Source organism: Medicago sativa, chromosome 7, assembly GCF_051527215.1.
Source record: "Medicago sativa cultivar Bolivia chromosome 7, Bolivia_mono, whole genome shotgun sequence".
Classification (NCBI taxonomy): Eukaryota; Viridiplantae; Streptophyta; class Magnoliopsida; order Fabales; family Fabaceae; genus Medicago; species Medicago sativa.
The window spans coordinates 79,692,890-79,714,462 of NC_140755.1; the positions used below are offsets into that span (position 1 = coordinate 79,692,890).

The 21,573-nt window shown below is 33.9% G+C and overlaps 3 protein-coding genes across 9 annotated transcripts; all 3 read right to left on the minus strand.

The window, feature by feature from the left end:
• Positions 1-282: 282 nt before the first annotated feature.
• On the minus strand, positions 283-2,525 carry LOC146908985 (uncharacterized). The gene has a single exon (XM_085723339.1). It carries the CDS (start codon positions 1,766-1,768, stop codon positions 608-610), a length of 1,161 nt encoding a protein of 386 aa, XP_085579465.1. The 5' UTR covers positions 1,769-2,525; the 3' UTR covers positions 283-607.
• A 1,914-nt stretch (positions 2,526-4,439) lies between these two features.
• LOC146908986 (uncharacterized) lies at positions 4,440-8,930 on the minus strand. Its single transcript, XM_085723340.1, has 5 exons — positions 8,438-8,930; positions 7,245-7,343; positions 6,782-6,826; positions 5,498-5,635; positions 4,440-5,120 (listed from the first exon to the last, which is right to left on the minus strand). Exons 1-5 carry the CDS (start codon positions 8,810-8,812, stop codon positions 4,794-4,796), a joined length of 984 nt encoding a protein of 327 aa, XP_085579466.1. The 5' UTR covers positions 8,813-8,930; the 3' UTR covers positions 4,440-4,793.
• Positions 8,931-12,217: 3,287 nt separating this feature from the next.
• On the minus strand, positions 12,218-17,628 carry LOC146908987 (uncharacterized). 7 transcript variants are annotated; one of them, XM_085723347.1, is made up of 13 exons: positions 17,528-17,628; positions 17,163-17,378; positions 15,748-16,340; positions 15,575-15,664; positions 15,213-15,452; positions 14,170-14,391; positions 13,794-14,088; positions 13,383-13,708; positions 13,177-13,286; positions 12,986-13,089; positions 12,822-12,895; positions 12,627-12,729; positions 12,218-12,494 (listed from the first exon to the last, which is right to left on the minus strand). In XM_085723347.1, exons 2-12 carry the CDS (start codon positions 17,353-17,355, stop codon positions 12,628-12,630), a joined length of 2,349 nt encoding a protein of 782 aa, XP_085579473.1. In that variant the 5' UTR covers positions 17,356-17,378; positions 17,528-17,628; the 3' UTR covers positions 12,218-12,494; position 12,627. The 7 variants fall into 7 exon arrangements, with proteins under 7 accessions (XP_085579473.1, XP_085579470.1, XP_085579472.1 ...); XM_085723344.1 differs by having other exon boundaries at positions 12,986-13,092; XM_085723346.1 differs by having other exon boundaries at positions 15,748-16,343.
• Between the last annotated feature and the right edge of the window lie 3,945 nt (positions 17,629-21,573).

Below are 21,573 nucleotides of genomic sequence, written 5' to 3' on the forward strand. Positions count from 1 at the left end.
AATCCTGTCCTATACTATAAAAAACAGATTGCTAAAGCACCTAAAAACAACAGAAAACAGCACCATAGATTGAGATTCTCAATTTCCATTCTTATTTGTGAACTCCTAAACTAAAACAACAGTATTTTCAACAACGAAATCTTCATCAAGATTCCCTTTAACTACAATTGACAATGGTCGCCATCAAAACACAACAGCAGAACAGAACATAAACCTACCAAATTAAGCACATAAAATTCATAATTTCATCGAGATACCATACAAGATCAATATGAATCCATGTTCCCCCGGAGTCAAATCATCACCATATCATATAATAATTTAAATACAAGGCAGCAACATAATTACCAAAGAAAACCAAACACTAAAAACTACTAAATTCACCAAACAATACATCAATCTAAAACTAATCAAGTTCCAAAATTTACCAAAGATAAACAAAAGTGGTCGACAGATGAATATAGCAACATCATTGTGTCAACCTACCTAAAATAAAAACTAAACTAGTTGGAAAAAACATGATTTTATCTCATGGGGGTGCAAATGCAAACAAGAATCGAAGAAGTTTCGATTTTTATTACCACCACTATTGACTATATGGATTTATCTACGATTCTGAGGGTGAAGCTATGTTGTTATTGTTATTGTCGTCGTTGTTGTTGTCGTTGTTGTTGACATCGTTGTTGATGTTGTTGTTGATACTATTACCCTTGCGTAGATTCCTCTTCTTGTTCTTCTCCGAAACAGCTTTCGCAAAAGCTTCAACAATCCTCTGCTGAGACTCCAAAATCATCTCAGTACGCTTCATCTCCATCTCCATACGCATAGTTTCAATCTCTCTAGCCATCTCCATCTTCATCTGCTCCATTCTCACAAACCCATCTCTCAAAACCTTAATAGCATTCACCATTTCACCAATTGGATCTCTTTCCCTTTCTCTCTCAACCTCTCTCTCCCTCTCTCTCTTCCCCAACACAACTCTCTCCTTAACAAGCCTTGTTCCACCATTGATCCTAGACCCAGATTCTGAATTGTTCATTTTTGGATAGAATTTTGATCCGGGTTGCGCCACGCTTACACCCGTTGGAATCCTAATCCGAAACCCACCACCGGAACCACCAAAACCACCCGAACCACCGGAAACTCCATTCCGGTATAGCTTATCAAGACTTCTGGTATTACCAGAACCAGAACCACCACCCGCAGCGCTTCTAAGTTCCTCATAAAGATCATCATCATCATAATCGTCGTTATTTAGTGTTTCACGGTGGTTAATAAGGTTATGGCAATGGATATGATTATGATTAGGGTTTTCTGGTTTATGCGGTGGAGAAGGAGGAGAAGGACCTTTCTCCATAGAATCCATAGCTTTGAAGAGAACCCACGAAGAAGAAGAACGAGATCTCGGAACAGGAAGAGATCTAAGTTTCTGAATCTCAGATCGATAACGTTTACGGAGCTTTTCCATTTTGTGACGACACTGAACGGCAGTTTTAGCGACGGGTGAAGCGTTAGGGCAACGAACAGCGACGGCATCTGCAACTTCTTGCCAATGGGTTGCTTTGAGATTTGTTCGACCGAGAGAGTACCATTTTTCGCGGTAGGAATCGATCAGAGCAGAAGTTTCTTCCGGTGTCCAGCACGGTGGTGGAAGACGGCGAGATGAGGTTGGTGGTGGTGGTGCTGGGAGGGAAAGAGGGAGAGGTACGGCTGATGGTGGTGATGGGATCGATTCAGTTGGAGAAGATGGTGGTGGTGATGTTGCCATGGCGTATGATAGCAGAGAGCGAGAAGAAGAAGAAGATGAAGAAGAAAAAGGTTAAATAATTTTTAGGGTTAGAATTTTAGGGTTATAATGAAGAGTGGTGGTTGTTATGGTGGAGGAGAAAAAAGAGAGAATTTTTTTAGGGTGGAAGAGAAAAAAGGAGGGTATGGAAAAAGAAAGAGGGTGGTGCGGCATGATAAGGTGACGTGGGTGGATGAGGAGACGACCACCGTTTAGGTGAGAGGGCTAACGTGCGCGGAGGGGTGGTGAGGTCCACACTTCTGACTTTGCCCATCACCACCAAATCTAATCTCTTCAATTTTCTTGTCATCATCATCAAAATTAGCTGTTTGTGGTTGGCCTAGAGGCTAGAGCAAAAAAAATTACAAAATGATAAGTGGGGTGACATGTATGTGATTTGGTTTGGTTGGGTTTTGGTTAGTGATTTTTAGTAGCAACAACCAACAATTTTAATGGGAAATGGGGTGAGATGATTTGATTTTGGGTGATGGTGTGTGGTGGCAATAGGGGTTTGGTTTGGTTTGGATTGACCGATAAATAAAACGTGGTGTGGTGTTACTAGTATTTACTATAAGTGGTGGGGGGTACATTGTATTTATTGGAGAGGGATGGGTGTGCAATTTTGCTAAAGTGGGTAATTGAGAATTTTGGGTGAATTTGGCTTCACGTCATCACATTCACAATGGACTTGGGAACTCAAACCAAACATTTTTGTCATCTCATGGAGTGTAAATGGATGTCCTCCGACTCTACTCCTTCCGATTACATTTATAAATAAAAAACAACTTTTTAAGTTCATCGAGTACATTAGTTGTTTAATGAATATAAGAAGTGGTTTTTTGCTTATAAATGTCACCTGATGAAGTATTTTCTCCTTTTAACTCAAATTAATGGAACTACTCAACACTTGAGTGATATAGTTTATTCTCTTAAGTATTTTAATGAATTATTTTGATCTTCAATTATCTATCAACAAAAATTATAAAAGTTAATATTTTAAAAATATTCATCAAGGCAAATCCAACATTTTATAGGTTATCGTTTGTTTTTATAAACAAAAAGGCTTGTTTTTATATGATGACAAGTATTCTTAGGGTATTGTTTAAACATCTAAAAGTAGTAATTTTCATATTGAAAATTATGTATTTATGACTTTAAGATGTGTTTGACTCACATTTTCAAAGAAAATTTCTTTTTGTGGATTCCTTAAACATTGTCTTTTAGAACACTTGTTTGTTAGCAAGACTCAGAAGAAAAAAAAGTATAATCAAAATATGTTACTTGAATAATATACATTACCAAATTAGATCAATTAATATGAGACATCGGAAATATGATAGATTCTAGGTTGAGGACTCTATCAGGTCTCTCACCAATAGAGCAGAAAAGATTCACCTTCAGATTTAATCATATGAACTAGATCTATTACACACAATTTTGTCCTCATGTTTTGACTATGTTCGTAGGATTCAAATGCTTCAACCATTAGAGATATAATAGTATCGAGTCATCACCTTGTAGGAATTTTTAATTGATTATTTATTTCAAAGTGTTATTATATTTATTATTAATTTTATTAATAATTATAGGGAAATGTTAACGAATGTCCTGAGAAAGCAAATATAGTAGTTTTTGTATTGGAAATTGTATAACCATTTTTTCCCCGAGAAAGCAAATATAATAGCTTTTGTATTGGAAATTGTATAACCATTTTTTCAAAAGTTAAAAAAGTGTTATTTTTAATTCAAATTTTCCTTTGTTGGATTCCTTAACCAGTGTCCCGGCGGCCGGGGCATTAGTTAACAAGACCCATAATTATAATCAATTAGTTTTCTGTTTTACTAAGTGGCTGCACGTTTTCTTTTGATTACACTACCTGGTCAAACAAACTGTTGCTATTTACTTGCCATGTCAAACCTAGTTAATAGGCGTAACATTGGGAATGGATTTTCAATTTTCTTTCCTTCTTATAACAAACTTTATTGATAAAATTGTTCATGAGACCTAACTAATTCACATGCGGTGCTAGTTAGAATTGATTTTTGTATGAGTGCTAGCTTTGTGATCAACCGCATCGGATAACCTACCTATAGTGGAGAATTACTATTAAGCCTAATAAATAGCACGCCTCAGTCAATAATCGATAAGTTTTTCTTATCTTATAAGTCAATTTATTTGTGTTGTATTTCTATTTGATTTTTACACTTTATAATTATTTTATGTCTAATTTTTCCAACACGTCCTAGAATCCACCTAGGAAATAGTACTATTAAAGAAAAATAAACAAAAAAAAAAGTTACAAGAAGTAGTGACCTTGTTGAAATTATACATAATGATATATGTGAATTTTTTATGTTCATTATTTCAATAAGAACTAAAGAGAAACCAATCAACAGTTATGAGAATGACCTGTTTATTGAATGTGAAAGTGCAGCAAATAAATAGAGAAAATACAGACGTGACCAGGACTCTTTTGACTAAGCCTTATCAAGATAGAGTTGATGAGATTTTGGCTTGTTCAAAATAAAATAAAAAAAGATAGAGTTGATGAGCATTATGAAAGATATGGTGAATATTATAGACAATAAAAGTCGATGTCCACATAATTATGAAATATCCACTAATTTTTATAGCTCATAATGCTTCTGGTATCTTTGAAACTTTTTTTTTTTTCATTTCCTGTATGCATTCCTTTTCTTTACATCTATATCAGTTTCTTTAAAGGAAAAGAGAGATAAACAAATCAAGAAAAATCCTCAAAGTCACATACCTATCAAACTAGTTGAAGCATATTCAACTCTATTTGTTTTGCAATCACCTATAACTTTTGTGTTGTAACACCTAAATTTATTTGAATCCCATTTATGCATTCAAGTATGTAGAGAAGGAACTTGAGACGAGATCCCTTCCTATGTCGCCTTGATTGATAGCATTATCACTTAATAAAGGGAAAAACAAGTTTTGAGATAATGAACGGAACAATCTAACAGATTCGGCACCTCGTGGCTCATGTGTTTATTCTTCGGAACCGTAAGAAAATCGGCTTTTTTAAGAGAGAGACAGCAATGTTACTCCAAATCTCTGATCTAGTTCGAAGATGAGAAATTTTCTCTAAAATTTCCATATCTTCGGATAGAACATAGCCAAAGACAGTGTATGAATCTCTCCATTCCTTGTGATTAGCAAGGCTGATGAAGAAATCTGGACCAGAACCAACCCATGCCACAGATCCTCTTTTTATGGCAGGACAGTGTTCTTTTGGAATATCCTTGAATTCAAACCCATGGGATTCCAATGTTCCTTGAACTAATGCAAATGGAGGTCCAAATGTAGCCTACATCATCATTCAAATTTGAAAATACACATTAGAATTTTAAAAGGGAGAAGGATAACATATGAGCATCTTCAAGACATTTTAACTAAAGGTAGACCTAGGTTCTTTAGCAATGTCCACATGATATAGATGCACGATTATGTATAATCATTCGTGTAAGTTAAAGTTGCAGCCATGTGATTAGGAGATCACAAGTATAAGCTGTGAAATCAACCTGTTGCGAATGCAAAGACTGTTTAAAATTCTTAGAATTTGGGTTGGGCTTAAGTCAACCCTTACAAAATTGTCTTATTAGATGAAGACTGTCACCACTTATAAACTCACTTTCAGGACTCTGCCATGACAATTTGCACTTTTATTTACATGATGAACCTTACCTTTTTTATGTGGTTTCCCTCTTCATCCCAAAGAATTCCCCGGGTTTCAGCGCGATAAATCTGGCAACCAACACAATTTGGCAATGCCAACAGTTCAAGAATGTAGGAAACAGAATGTGGAGCACAGTGTGGCAAAAGCTGTAGAAATAAAAGTTCATAAAGGATTAAGGAAATGACATTCACGTTTAACTCTAGTAATAAACATAGATAAAAAAAAACTAATTATGGTAAGAACACAAGTTTCCAGTTTCCAACTTTCAACCTATCTTACAAGCAAACTATATTAACATTAGATTATCAGAATTCATATACCAGTCGTGAAATAGCATTACAAGTCACGTTAACAGCATGATTGATACCTAGAGAGGATAGAATCCTTATCCTAATTCTAACAAGGGAAAAACTAGAAGCAGAATTCAAACCTAAATACCTCCTTCCACATAGCCACACACTCCAACAAATGGAAAGTATGAAGACAAGATGAGGATGTATGGAATGTCTTAAAGGTATATAACTACTGCTCGGTACAGTTTATACCAGTGTTGTCAATTGCGGATAGCGGAAAATAGTGCTCTATTTGAATTTCACTATGCTACATTGCTATAGCTACTATTTGACAACACCATACTAAATAGCGTTTCACAGAACAATAGCAATTTGTTCAATTTCCGCTACACAATAGCCGCTATTTGAGTATACTGGTTTACACTAATACTAGAGTCACTTTTTGGCTATTTAAAGTTGCACTCTGATATTGAACATGTCCCAAACTCTGTTTAGCAAATAGGGCTTTTATCAACCCAAGTAAGAAACCAGGTTCCTTGGAACTTTTAAACACTTGCAATCAAAGCTTAAATGCAACGAAAAACTACCCTTACAGACTTTTATAAATATTGTCCTCAAAGTGATCTTCTACCCAGTAAAATGTTTCCAATCCGTGCTGTTCAATCCTGTGGCTGATGCTATCAGCAGGAACTTTTTATGTAAAGTTTATCAACCAAGCCAAGTATTAACGTAAGCTCAGCAAAGTCCTTTATTATTGTAAGACACTCACAAATACATAGAGGTAAGAAGAAGCAATCTACGGATACTGTAAACTTTTTAGATGGGTTTTGCATCCGCATTGGACATGTCTCATTTGCCAGATTAAAAGTTAAGAAATAGACAATAGAAATATGACAAAATGCAAGACATATTCAGCATTTTGAATACAAAATAACAATGCAAAGTGTGCAATGAGCATCATAGACAAACAATAAAGTGGAGATGTAGAAAAATACTTACTTGTATGCGAAGAATCCCGTAGTCAGTCTCCAACCCAACAACTCCCTAAAAGTACAACGTATAATGAAAAAATAAATATATAGTTCAAAAAAGTAGAGAAACAAAAATCCATATGTAACAATCACATAGCTTAAAGAAGCACACAGAACAAAAGTATAATAAAAATATACTTTGAGTGCATTATCATGAACATAATAAAGCATTGCTAACAAATTAAATACACTTGTAGACAGTTTCAAGATCATGAAAAAACAAAATACATTAATACATATTCAGTTCTTAGAATGAAGTGATTCAAGCATAAAGTTGGATTCACAAAACATTGATTAAATAGCTGGTAGAGAATGAGAGACGTAATACTTTTAAATCCATATAAAAGAATTTGACACAGATACATATCTCAAATAGGTATGTTTAGTACATATCAATGAGAGAAATAATTACAATAACACAATATTCTTACCTCGCCCTTATCAAAGACAAATCCAGAAGTCCACATAACTCTATCTCCCGAGCCAAATCGATCAGGGTTTAAAGCATCTTTTTGTCTTTTTAACCAACACTGAAATGAAAGTTTAAGTAGGTAATGGTATAATATTAGGTAAAGTGCATATGACATTCTATGCCTAAGAGACTGGAACAAATCCTCAAACTATTCTACATTTCAAGCAATCATAAACTACACAAGCTAAAAGAGAATATCTTTACAGTGGTGGTACTGCAGTACGAAACAGGTTTCCCGAAAAAATATATAAATCATAACCCTTTTATGAGTATAATTCAGTTAAGGCAAAAAGGCTTTAAGCCACCTAGAATCATATCGATCAAAAATGATGTTTGTTATAAGCTTTTCTACAAGTTCATTATGCGTCAAGTGTTCAATAAACATACCAACCAGAAAGTAGGCAAAAATTGAAAGAATTATTTACTAATAAGAAAGGTAGCTAACAACTTAAGAATCTTCAGAAGGGAAACATTTTCAAAAAATATTTAACTAAATCAAGTCATTTAAGTGCTTCCAACTGACTAAAATGAATCTTAATTTCTTAAACACTATGCAACTTTTGGTAATAAATAAACCTATGAGAAAATGAATTGGAATGAATTGGCAAGGGTGTAAAAGAAGCAACAGTTTACCAACATAAAGTTACTTCATATATACAGACAAATGTACAACAAAAAGCAGTCACTAGTCAGTCAAAGGTTCCCTAAATCATTGAGCTGTACTTTCTGTTATTAAAAACAAAAAATAATCAACAACTAAACCCATGTTCATTTATCATAATTAATTAATCAATCAACAATTCAAGCTGAGTCTAAATGCCTACAAAGTTGGTGTTTGATAACTAAAAGCGGAACGGAACATAACATACAAGTTTGAGTTTAATTTTGATACACTGTCAACAAATTACTCTCAATTACATATGTGTGACCATTAATTTACACTATAAAAAATCTTTACATTCACGACGCTGTAACAGCGACAAACAACCAATCATTATCCTACTAAGTGGGGTCAGCCCCATAATGTTCTATCATTCACAATGTTGTATATATGGATTAAATCCTAAAGTTTTTGTTATAATATGGTTAATTAAGGATATCAACAAAAGAAATACAGAGACAATAAAAATGATAGAATTGCAACAATAATACCTCACCAAATCTAGGTCCACAAGCATTTCTATCACCACACCAAACCCAAGAATTACACAAACAACCACGACCATCACCACGACACATATCCTTACAAGCCCTACAACATTCCTCAGAAGAATTCACCTTAAAATCATCACCCCATTTCACAGCCTCACCCCATAGTTCCAAATGCTCAACCCCTCTACAACATTTTCCTTCAAAACCATTCTTTTCATCCAAAACCTCGTACGTTGTTGACACGGATTCAGTACTGCTCTGTCTGAAGACCATGGTAAGGAAAAGGTACACCGCGGAACAGGAGATTGCACCAATCATGAAAAAGATGAGGAGGGTGAATTTACCGAAATCTGAGTCGTTTTGGCGACGACCCATTTTCAGAGTATGGAAAATTTGGTGGCTTTGTTCGGTTTTTTTGACGAAGGACAGTGTGATGAGAAGGAGAACAACAACATTGGTAACTTTTCATATTGTTTTCACGATGAACTTGTTGGATACAAATGCTAAAAGTAATGCTTCATTGTCACCATCAACTACCAATTTACGACACGTTTCATGTTTTCCTTTTTCTTTTTTCTTCTACTATTTTTGTGTCTTTTTCTTTGTCTGTCTTTTTCTCCTAAGCATGATAATTATTACAAAGTTCCTTAAAAAGAAGGGTCTTGTTGACCTGCCCTCATGCAATGGTTGAAGAAACTAGGGTTAATATATGATTATCCCGGTAATATTAGTGATTTCTGATTTATTCCTTGTAAAAAAAATTGTTTAGATTCCAACCCTGTAATTTGAAGATTTTTTGTTTTGGACCTTCATGAGTTTTGACTGTACAAAATCGATGATATGACAGGGGGTAAACCGAAATATCAATGATATGGCAAGGGGTAAATTGAAATTCTCTCAAATTACAAGGGGCGAAAGTATCTTAAATTTTATAATTTGATGTCATGAAGGTCCAAAATCAAAAAATCTTCAAATTACAAGGTTGAAATCTAAACAAATTTTTTTAAAAGGGGGTAAACCGGAAATCGCTAATATTACTGTGGGTAAACATATATTAACCCAAAAAACTAAAAATAGTAGTTTTGCATTGGAAATTACAACTTTTTGACTTTTAAAAAGTTGAATTCAACACTTTTCACTATTTTTCAACAAATTATTTCTATTTATATTATCTTAATCAATGCTCCAAGGACACTCTTTAGCATTTCCCTAAAAATAATACTCCCTCCGTCTCACAATATTAATCGTTTAAGGTTTGTGCACGGTTATTAAGGAAATGATTAATTGTGTTGATTTCAATAGTAAAATTAGTAACATTTACTAAAACATCCTTATTAATTGTAGTTAGTGGAGTAGTTAAGTTGGATGAAATTCAATAAATAAGGGTATAATAATGGAAAAAAGTAATAAATGCTGCATTGGTATTATAAAGTGACAATTATTTTGAGAAAAAGAAAAAATGTTAAAGAGACAATAATTGTAAGACGGAGGGAGTAACAATAATAATTACTATTACAAAGTTTCACCTAACGAGTCATTGAAATCCAACTCATTTAAACTTGGCTTAAATGCTCTTTTGGTCCCTTAACTATTTATTTGGTATCGCTTTGGTCCCTTAACTAAAAAAAAAATATTGTTTGAGTATTTTATCTTTATCTCTGTTACCTGTTTTGGTCCCTTCCATTAAATAAATTCAAAAAAACGTTAGGGTTTGTACCAACCCAGATTTTGGGACCAAAACGATACCAAATAAATACTTAAGGGACCAAAATAACATTTAAGTTTTTTTTTTATCATCTTTTTCTTCATCTTCTTCCTTTCTCCTCTTCAACATTTTCTTCAACATCTTCAACACCTAATATCATCATACCCATAGAATATCAATTGTTTTTAGTTATCTTCATCTTCTTCCCTCCTCTTCTTCGTCATCTTCATCATATACATACACATATCTTCAAACCCATAAAAAATAAAAAAACTCAATTTTATTTTTGTAAATTTCAATCTTCATCTCTTCAAATTTATTACCAGAGCTACAAATTAAATATAACAATCGCAAAATCACCCATTGTGATTAAAAAACCTTACCTAAATCAAAACTTATTTACACCAGCCCTTTCAAATTCTTAATTTTTATCATGTTGAGTTCAAACTTCAAATCCAGAATCATATCAAAATTAATATAGTTAAACAACACAGATCAAAACTTGTTGGATCAATTCTATATATTTCAATCACCAAGCTGATTTTCTGGAAATGAAAACAAGTTGAAGAAACACAAACAACATTAGGTCGTCTAATTGGTTCCAAATCAAACATATTTTTCTTCTTTTTTTTAGATTCCAAATCAAACATTTTTTTCTTCTTCTTTTTTTTTTTTTTAAAAAAAAGTAGATCTTTATGATCCAAATGAAAAAAAAAATTTGTGACTTTGGGTGAAGAAAGTGGTAAATGATGAAGCTTTGAGGTTCTGATGATATGTAGGTATGGTTTTGGTGATGCTGATGAAACAATTGGATTTATGAAGATTTCTGCAGAATTTGAACTCAATGTTATGTGTTGTTGTTAGAATATTTATGGGTATGATGATATTAGGTGTTGTTGTTAATAGTAGTGATGAGAGGATGAAGATGATGGTTATGGTGTAATGATTTAAGAAGAAAACAATAGGATGTTTTTTTACACCAGTTTTTTGATGAAGATTTAAATGAAGATGATGAAGAAAATGTTGAAGAGGAGAAAGGAAAAAGATGAAGAAAAAGAAGATGATAAAAAAAACTTAAATGTTATTTTGGTCCCTTAAGTATTTATTTGGTATCGTTTTGGTCCCAAAATATGGGTTGGTACAAACCCTAACGTTTTTTTGAATTTATTTAACGGAAGGGACCAAAACAGGTAACAGAGATAAAGATAAAATACTCAAACAATCTTTTTTTTAGTTAAGGGACCAAAGCGATACCAAATAAATAGTTAAGGGACCAAAAGAGCATTTAAACCTTTAAACTTTCTATTACTAACTAAAACTTTGACATTAAAATTGAGGACCAGAATTATAAATCTAGAAATAGAAAACTAAAATCATGTATGAAACTAAATACAATGAATACAACTACATTTAAGTATTGATAAAAAAAAAATTTAAGTATTCGTCAAAAAAAAAAACTATTTTATTTTTTCAAATTTAAAAATAGTACTAAATAAATAAGCCAATACTAATTGACACACGCACCCGGTATATGTAGCCTTACACCGACGATATGAATGGAAGTACTCATTATTTATTTCTGTCAAATAGTTTAGTGGCTAAAATTCACTTTTTAAAGTAAATAAATAGGTTGTCCAAGATTTGAACTCTGGATCCTTGTCAACTGAGTTATGCTCATAGACTAAAAAGTACTCATTATTATTATGAATATAAACATAGTTTGAACATTTGAAAAAAAATCATTTACTTTATATACATTATTAATATAGAGTTTTAACGAGGGTTCACCAAAAAAAAAATAGAGTTTTAACATTGTCAATCAATTATGATTATCAAATCTTCAAAAAATAATAGACTTTTAATTGAGATATTTCTGGAGTCAACGCATCCCCCCTTTGTTATCTTAGTTACCTCTCTTCTGAGGTCAACGAAATGCTAGATAGTTCACTCATGTTCATCATAATTCCACTGACAAAAGAATAAACTAATCAAAACTAAAAAAAATCAATTTAATAAACCAACTTTTTCGACAGCAAAAAAAAAAAAAAAAAAAAAATCCAAATCCATGGACCTTATTTTCTTTCCAAATGAACAGAGCCAGGAGCTATCATATAAAACTAGGTTTTAATTACACATCACATGTTTGACACTCCTCTTTACATTTAGAATTAACCTCATATATTGAATAACTTCAACTGTATCAAGAGAAGATCCAAGATATCTTGGATTGAAGTAATCCTTGATTAGTGGAAAATTCCAAATCAGTCTATAACTCAGCAATGATCTTTTCTTCAAAATGACGGGCATCAGGACGTCCATAAGCTACAAAATTCACATCCAACAGCAGCCAGCCTGTTACATTTAGATATGTTTAGACAAATTCACCAGTGACCAGGTCTGCAATCTTTGACGTCATCCCATTGGGAGAAATATAAAGATGTCATTTGAGGATAGAAAAACCGCCTAAAGAATAAGATGACTTACCTCAATAATAAGATCTAGATCCACCACCGCTACCACTCATATAACTGCTACTACCGTTCATACCCCTACTAGAATACATGGACGAATATGAGCTGCCACCAACCTAAACCACCAGCAGAATAAAATTTAAGAATGTCACCAATATTTAGCCATATATAAAACACTACTTCCAATCAGAAAGGATAGTAACATTACATCACTTCCACGAGATAAGTAATCACCACCATAACTTGATGAGTAGATGCCCCCATCACTACCACCAAGAGAGCCTGACACACAACATACAAGAAAGTTGTAAGACTACGAAATAAAATTTGATGTTCAAAACAACATATCAGATTATTTGCAATATTATTCACCTCTGCCATAACTCGGTTCCTGTCGACTGCTGTACGCCCCATGTGAGTTTTGAATAGATAGAGAACTTCTACTGCCACTATATCCTAGACTAGATCTTTCAAGCCTACTAATCAAAATGTGAGGAATAAGTTAGCAAAGAACAACAGGATCAGGTTGAGGGAATGCATAACGTTGTTTGGAGGTAACTAACCCATCACCATAAGCCTCTCTATATCGGGAACCACTGCCTCCATAGTCATAGTCTAAACGAGATCTTGATTGGCGAGCACCAGCATCAGCATACCGTGGAGAAATATCATCCTGATGAGAAATGAAAAATAAGCAGAATTTAATTTGCTAAGATCAGAAATAAAATAAATGAGACCATTAAAATGAATGTTTAAAATAGAATTTTACTATGGCAGCATAAGGACGTTTCAAGCCAGATAGTGTGTCATAATCGCGGGGGCGTCCTTCACGATAACTTAGACGGGGAGGTGGAGAAGGAGGCCTTTCAAGTCTTCGATCATAACCATCATCCAGATGACCCCTCCTTGGTGCAGTACGAGACGTATCCCTATGCAGGTCAGGGTAGCCAGAGTCACGGGCTGGATAATCTCTATAAGATGGACGTCTTTGAGAGGCCACCTGAGAGCCATAATCTGTAGAAACTCTACTTCTTGGAGGTGGCAGATCCACAGGTCGACCATAATCTCTCTTCGTGCTACTTTTTGGATACGCAGCTGAGAACAAGAGAGTATAATAATATATTATCATAAAGAAAGACTAATAACAGAATCTCTACTATGGAAAAAATGTAATTCATACCTGCTAATCTCCTGTAGGATCTAGCTGGAGGAGAGGCTGGCCTAGCTCTTACAGGCATCGACGTAACAGGACGTCTATTTCTCTCACTAGAAGGTCTAACTGGTGGAACACGACTCCCAAGTCTTCTGAACACATGAGCAGGTCGACTCTGTGGTGCAGGTCGACTACGTGGTGCAGGTCGACCACGTGAAGGCCTTGCCAATCTTCCAATCTTGCGGCTAGAAATGTCCCTGTGAGTAACATGTTTACCACGAACTTTCGGAAGAGGTCTCGACAATCTAGCCCTAACTTTTTCCTGAAAGAAGTAACAAGAAGCGTTGTAAAAAGCTATATTTAGCTATTGCACATGTACATCAAATTTAAAAGCCAAACAGACCTTTTTGTTGCCTTCGCCTAACCCTGCACTGGTAATGCTCTCAGCACATTCCACAGCAGCAGCATGCGTACCAAACGTAACAAATCCAAAATTCTTCCTGCGAGCACCTGGCATGTTCTTAGCAAGCTCAACTTTTTCAACCGCCCCATATTTCTTAAGAAGAGCTCGGACATAATCTTCATCCCATGAAGGGGGCAGTAAATCAATAAATACTGTTTTAACCTGCAATTTAGATGCATTTGATCAGTTACACCAAAAACAAATGGCACAACTTCACCAACCTATGAAGCACAAAACTCTTATTAGGTGTGTCCATATGTCCAACAGTCAGCCACAATCATACGATAACATACAACATGTATCACATCTCTCACATGAGTGTCCCTGAAAATTATACCTCTGACATAGCTACAGACAGTGAGAGCACATTTTAAAAAATAAATAAAAAAACCACTTTTAAAATTGCGATAATAGTATTTTAATTAGACATTAGGAAGTTCTGCATATGCACATCTTTGCACATACACACATCTTAATCTTCTCCGATCATCATCTTATTTCTGTCAGTGTCTTGTATTTTGCAGATTAGCAGTATGTACATGTCGATATCTGTGTCGTGTCCATGCATCATAGCAATCAACAACTTTAAGTTGTATTTGATTAATAAAATCTGAAAAGCAATGGACATGGCAAGGATGGAATACAAGCTTGTCTAGACATTAAAACTACTTTAGGTTTCATCTTGTGTTGCTTGTCCAGCCTCCAGAGTAGACTAGGTTAAATATGTAGAAATTTATTAAATTAATCAGTCTTAAACTGAACCCAGTGTTGCTTTTATAAGTAATTAGTAGAAAAATAAAGTTATAATCACACCAAAAATATAGTTTACTATAAAACTGAACCACTATTGAGGTTTAAGCCAACATAAATGTGTACCGATGGCCCAATTCCCAAACGCTTGAATGAGATCAAAGAACCATCTTTTGCAGGTTCAATATATCAGGCCCTTGACAAAAGCAAGGAAATGAGATCCAGAAATATACCTGTGCCATAATATCATCACCCAGGTCAATAAAGGAGTTTGCAAAGGAAACCTCGGCAGGTTTATCAACTCCAAAAACAACATCTGTCTTCTGCAATCGCTTATAGGCTTCCTTAGCATCTGAACGAGACGAAAATTCTAAAAGTGCAAATCCACAGTTCGTTCCCTCATTGTTACCATCTTCTACTATAGTCAAATCCTTGAAACTTTCAACTCCATAATGTTTCAATTTCTCCTTTAACTGGCATCAGAAGTTTCATTAACAGTTAAAAACAAGGGCCTTGAAGGTGGCAAGATGTAATAGTAGTAAGCATTACTCGGGCCTTGAAGGCGGCAAGAAATAGACCCAGAAAAAAGACTTACAGCTTCCTTTTTCCATGTCTTGCAAATGTTATCTAAATAGAGAGTATCACTGTCCTGACATGTGGTGATACCACATTGTTTGCCATTTATCTGAAATTGTAGTCATGAAAAGATATGATTTAAGACACTGCAAATTGTAAATCTGCTTTAACCATGAGAAGATCAAAGATTACCACTGGATTTTTTAGCTCTGTCAATGCTCTTTTCACTTGTTCAACAGTTTCGAAACGCAATAAAGCAAATCCCTTGTTCCTTTTAGTCTGAGGATTCAACGTCGTCCTGGCTTCAGTAATCTCCCCAACTTTACTGAAAACCTTCCTCAGATCATGCTCTGTAGCATCCTTGTCTAGGCCCCCAACAAATACTTCCAATTCCTTCTGCTTCTGTGTTTCCTTTCTAACTTCAACTTGTTCCTCTTCCTTTACATCAGCCAGATGCTCATGCACGTTCTCCTCACTGGCATGCTCATCATCACCAGCAACATCACCATCAACATCATCATCATCACCCTCAACTTCTTCATAAACATATTCAACTTCTTCAACTTCCTCATCACCTGCATCACCCTCTTCGTCATCCACATTCTCTTCAGGTTCTTCCTCCACTTCACCTTCGACCTCCTGACCCTCGTCTTGTTCAATTTCCCTCTCATCATAGTCATCACCAACATACTCCTCAGGATCATACTCCTGATAATTATCCTCAAAATCTAAGTGTTCATCTTTTTCATATTCATCTGTGGACTCCTTAACCTCCTCTACATTGTCTGCTATAAGATAAATATTTAAAGCCATCCTGATCAAAACACTCTCGAATTTTCCAACATTATAGTATTTATAAAATTAGGGTAGTCCATTTTCTAACATCAATCCAGCATCCCGCATCACATGAGATAAAACACTAACACAAGATAGAGAAAGAACTAGAGCAAATTTAAAAAATAAAATAAAAGAACTTCACGGTATATCTGATCCTATACACAATAGTTGTTACCTCAAGTTCCCAAAATGACAGAAGTACAAAACAAACGATAATGTGCAGTACCATTTAATCACGGTCTATCAAAGAAACGCTCTCTAGTTTCTACCAAAAATCCCATAACTTCCAAAGTACACCAAGGGCTGGTGGAACATGTCATGTACAGATTTCCATCACTTCATTCACTATCACCAGTAGTCTCCCAAAACCATCAAAATTCACAAGACAACCAAAGTTGGCAATCCATGATCGCAGGAAACAGCGGTTTATTCGAATTCCGCTATGATATAATGTTATATCCACTATTAGACAACACTCGTATCGCGAAACAAACAATGTCTGTTTTTTCGAATTCCGCTATGTGCTATAGCCTACAGCCACTATTTGACAACAATAAAGACAACAACACCAGTAGAAAATTTTCCCTAACCTAAATTCACTTGATAATCATCACTACTAATATAAACAAAAATTTGAAATTTTGAACAACCCCATATCACATAACAGCCACAATATGCATCAAACATAATAAAAAAACACTACATATATCCAAAGAATGAAAAGATCCCACAAAAAATCATAAAAAATAAAAAGAGGAAAAGGGACTCACTTTCCACCATAGCTACACCATTAGGTACTGTTTCAGCTGAATTCTCCTCCACCGCAGCATCAACAACATGATTATCTTCATGATTCTGGATAGGTTCAGGTTCAGGTTCTTGCTGTTGATTCTGAGTTGTGGCTTTTGAAGAAACCTTCGCTTTCTTTGCCGCAGAACCTCTTTTCACCACTTTCGGAGGCATGGTTTGGATTAGATTTCTTAACCCTAATCGAAGCAATGAAATTCCCAACACAAGAAAGTGTTATTCGGATTACAAAACCCTAAAATCAAAATCTGAAATTGATGAAGATGAAAGGAACCGAATCCAATAATATTGAATTGATCGAATTGAAATTATAAAATTGGAAGTTAACCTAATTCTGAAATTGATAAAAGAGAGAAATTTGGGAATCGAGAGATTATATAGAAAACCACAGAGAGCGGATGAATCAAATAGGAACCAAAGAAGGAAGACCCAAAACTTTAGAGGAAAAAACAAATTATATTTTTTTTTAAATAAAATAAATTTATTAAGATTTGATAATAAAAATATGGAAGGAGATTTTATTTTTAAAATAAAAATATGGAAGGAGATGAAAACATATTTTTATTAATATTCAATATTTTTTCACCCATGTGTAGTGTTAAATCAAAAAAGAAAAATCCATAATTGGACAAAACATGTTTTGCAACAAACTTCCTTTCAAAAAAAAAAAAAAATGTTAACAAATTTTTATACATTTTTTTTTAAACTCGTTTCCGTATTTTATTATAAGTTGTTTTGACATTTTCAAACATATTAAGAATTATAATTAATTATGTATTGCAAAGAAAAATTATGAGTTATTTTACAAAATTATCCTTCATTAATGACATAGGTAACTGAGACAAAAAATTAAAAGAAGAAATAACAATAAATAGTAAATAGTATGATAAAAAAAACATTAATGATATATTGGTATTGCAAAGCGACAAATAATAAAACACAAATATATTTTTTAAAATGATGTACTCCCTCCGGTCACTATTATAAGTAAAAAAATATTTTTTAGGTTCATTGATTAATGATCTATCTAATTTATAATTTAGACTAGATACATTAGTTAATTAATAAATCTAAAAAATATTTTTTTTGCTTATAATAGTGACTGAATGGATTATAATACTGACCGAATGGTTCATAAGATTTTTTATTACTACCGATTTTCTGAAATAACCCTCACTAAATTTAATCAAATCACTAAATTAATATAGTATTTGTCTTGTCCCCGTGAGCTTAACTCAATTGGTAGGGACATTGCATAATTTATGTTGGGGTCAGGGTTCGAACCCCGGACACCCCACTTCTCCACATATAAATGTGTGAGATGTAGCCACTAGGCTACTAGAACAAAACAAAAAAAATATAGTATTGGTCTTTTTTAGATTTTAAATTTCATTGGTCTATCAAATGGTGAGGAAACGGTGGCCATCAAAGAAGGAAATGTGGTGCTCATAAAAAGACTGCAACTAACAATCCAATCTGCAATGCAAATTGATTTCAGTATCTCAACTGCATAAAGATACTAACTAATTACATAGTCCATTTTACATACAAATTTTGTCTCTTACATGGCCCCACTTTAGTTTAATTTGTTGCATCAAAGACTAGGAGATGCATCTTTGAAAGCTCTGCAACGGCTTCTAAATGTTAGTCCTAGCCTAAGCAATAATCTATGTACTCAGATTTGTGACATATGCCTTAAAGTAAAACAATCACGAGACAAATTTTCCATTGGTAAAAATAAAGCAATTGTTGTTTTTCATTTCATTCATTGTGATTTATGGGGGATTTATCGCAACCATACTTACTTTTTGTGCCTTTAAATAATATTTTGACTATTGTTGATGATTGCTCGAGAATAGTGTGGATTTATCTTTTCGTTGATAAAACGTAAGTCTCTAAACATCTTTGTCAATTTTTAGCAATGGTTGAGAGGCAAACTTAGCGCATAAGTGCAAATCATTCGTGGTGACAATGGTACTAAATTAACTTGCATGAAAGAATATAGTCATGGTCATTGTATAATTCATAAACCATTATGTGTTGGGACACCACAACAAAATGGAAGAGTGGAGTGGAAGCATCGCCTCATCCTTAACGTTGTTTGTGCTTTACGGTTTCAAGTCAGCATTCCAATTCAATTTAGGGGAGAGATGATATGTCAACGTGATCATAGACCATACTATCATTTTCATTGTTGGTCCTCAATTTCTCTCAATGCCTTAAAGCCAGAGAAATTATGTGATTTCTCTCAAATGCTTAAGGCCAAAGAAATTATGTGATTTCTCTCAAATGCCTTAAAGCCAAAGAAATTATGTGATTTCTCTCAAATACCTTAAAGCCAGAAAAATTATGTGGTCCACGGAAAACCACATTGCCTCAGCTCCAAAATAGTGTCAATCACCGGCATAGTGATCCCAACGACACTGAGCTCTAATTTTCACACATAATACATCAGCTCCAAAATAATGTTAACAGCCGGCATAAAGATCCTGTCAACATTGAGCTCAAATTTTTCACATGTAATGCCTCAGCTCCAAAATAGTGTCGATCACCGGCATAGTGATCCCTTCAACACTGAGCTATAATTTTTCACATTTGATATTTAATGTATACAAGAATTCATCTCATCATCAATAATTAAATTGAATGGAAATTCACATCAATATATCAAAGAAAATAAGTGAAAGAAAAATTCATCATCAAAAATTAATAATATAAAATTCAAACTCCCACTAACCAAATGCATCAAAGGAATTCACAATATTCATGTTATTCAAAATGACTCTTGAAAACAATGAACCTAAGTCATTTGGTTAAAAGAACAATTAATGTCAAGGTTAGGAAGCCAATGAATGTAATAAATGATTCATTACCATAAATTATAGGAGTTGGGAGCCACTAATTTCATTTTCGACAATTTCAAAGGGTTCAAAAATGTTATGTGTAACCTTTGGTTTTAGTAAATTTGCTTCTAATGCAATCCACATAAGTACCTGGATCATCAAACTTTAAGAAAGGTAGAATATTTACTTTGATTAATTTCTCAGCCCTTTCCCTAATAAATATGATCCAAGTGCTTATGTCATAAAGTAAAGGATGTCTTCCTCAACATTAGACCTTATAGCAACAAAAGTTTTGACAATGAAAGACGAAGCAAGGTTATGTGAAGTCAAAGACAACTTAAATAAACGATCAACAAAAGATCCAGGGAGTCATGAACCATCTACTAGAGACAATTTATATAGATGAATAAAGGATGAAGCAAGGTTATGTGAGTTTAATCTCAAACTTAGTTTTCTACCTCCAAGAGTAAAACTAAAACAAAGTTGCTCCAACAAAAAAACACAAATAGGATTCATCCTAAATGAAGGTTACGTGAAAGATATTTTTCAAAACAAGTTAAAAAAAAGCTAGAAAACAAGTTAAAAAAAAAAACTAGAATGTTAAATTATGGTGACATCTCCCACTGACTCCACAATTACTCCTAGATCATATTAATCTGAAATTAAGTTGACATCTCCCACTGACTTCACAGTTACTCCTAAATTACAACATTGTTACATCCAATAACTTTTCATTAGACACATGGAGACCATTATGGTCAGATACTTTAACTTGTGAGTCATCTCCCACTTACCAAAAGGTTAATTCAGTTCAGACATGTTCTCCTAGAGATAACTCCAAACCTTACTTCCATCTTATATAAGTTAATCAATGAGCATGCATAATAAAAGCATAACAATTATCCATTGAGGAAATATATGAGACAAAACTTGAATGCATCAAAATATATCAGTTGACAAGATATAGCTCAAAATAAACAAGCTATCACAATGAGGCCAATATAATTGTACAATCACCTTTGGGCAGAATGTACAAACTAAGGTTATAACCCTAGTCAAAACCTCAGGTAAGTTAATCAATGAGCATGCATTGAATTCAGAAATTTGTCACCTTTGGGTAGGCAAATTCCTTAGTTCAAAACATTCTCCAATAACTTATCCCAAATAAATTTTTAATTGTTAAATGCAATAACCACCTTTAGGCAGGAAACTACATGTTACAATTAAAAACATTCCTCAAACTACAAAAGGAAATTTCATCAATCAATCAATAGAGGCGGTCCCACTTTGGTGGTAACGACCTATATCAACGCAAGAAATTCTTTTTGCATAGGAATCAATTACTCTTGTCAAAATATGACACAGAAAAATTATGCATTATTTAAATACATCTAATCTGGTCAATATCGTTTCAATTCGCATTCATCATACATTTTGTTTCATACAACGCGGTAGAATAGTACTTTAAAAGCACATAAAAGAAAATCAACATGTAATCATGTGCTATCTTTTGGAAGAGTAACTATTAGGG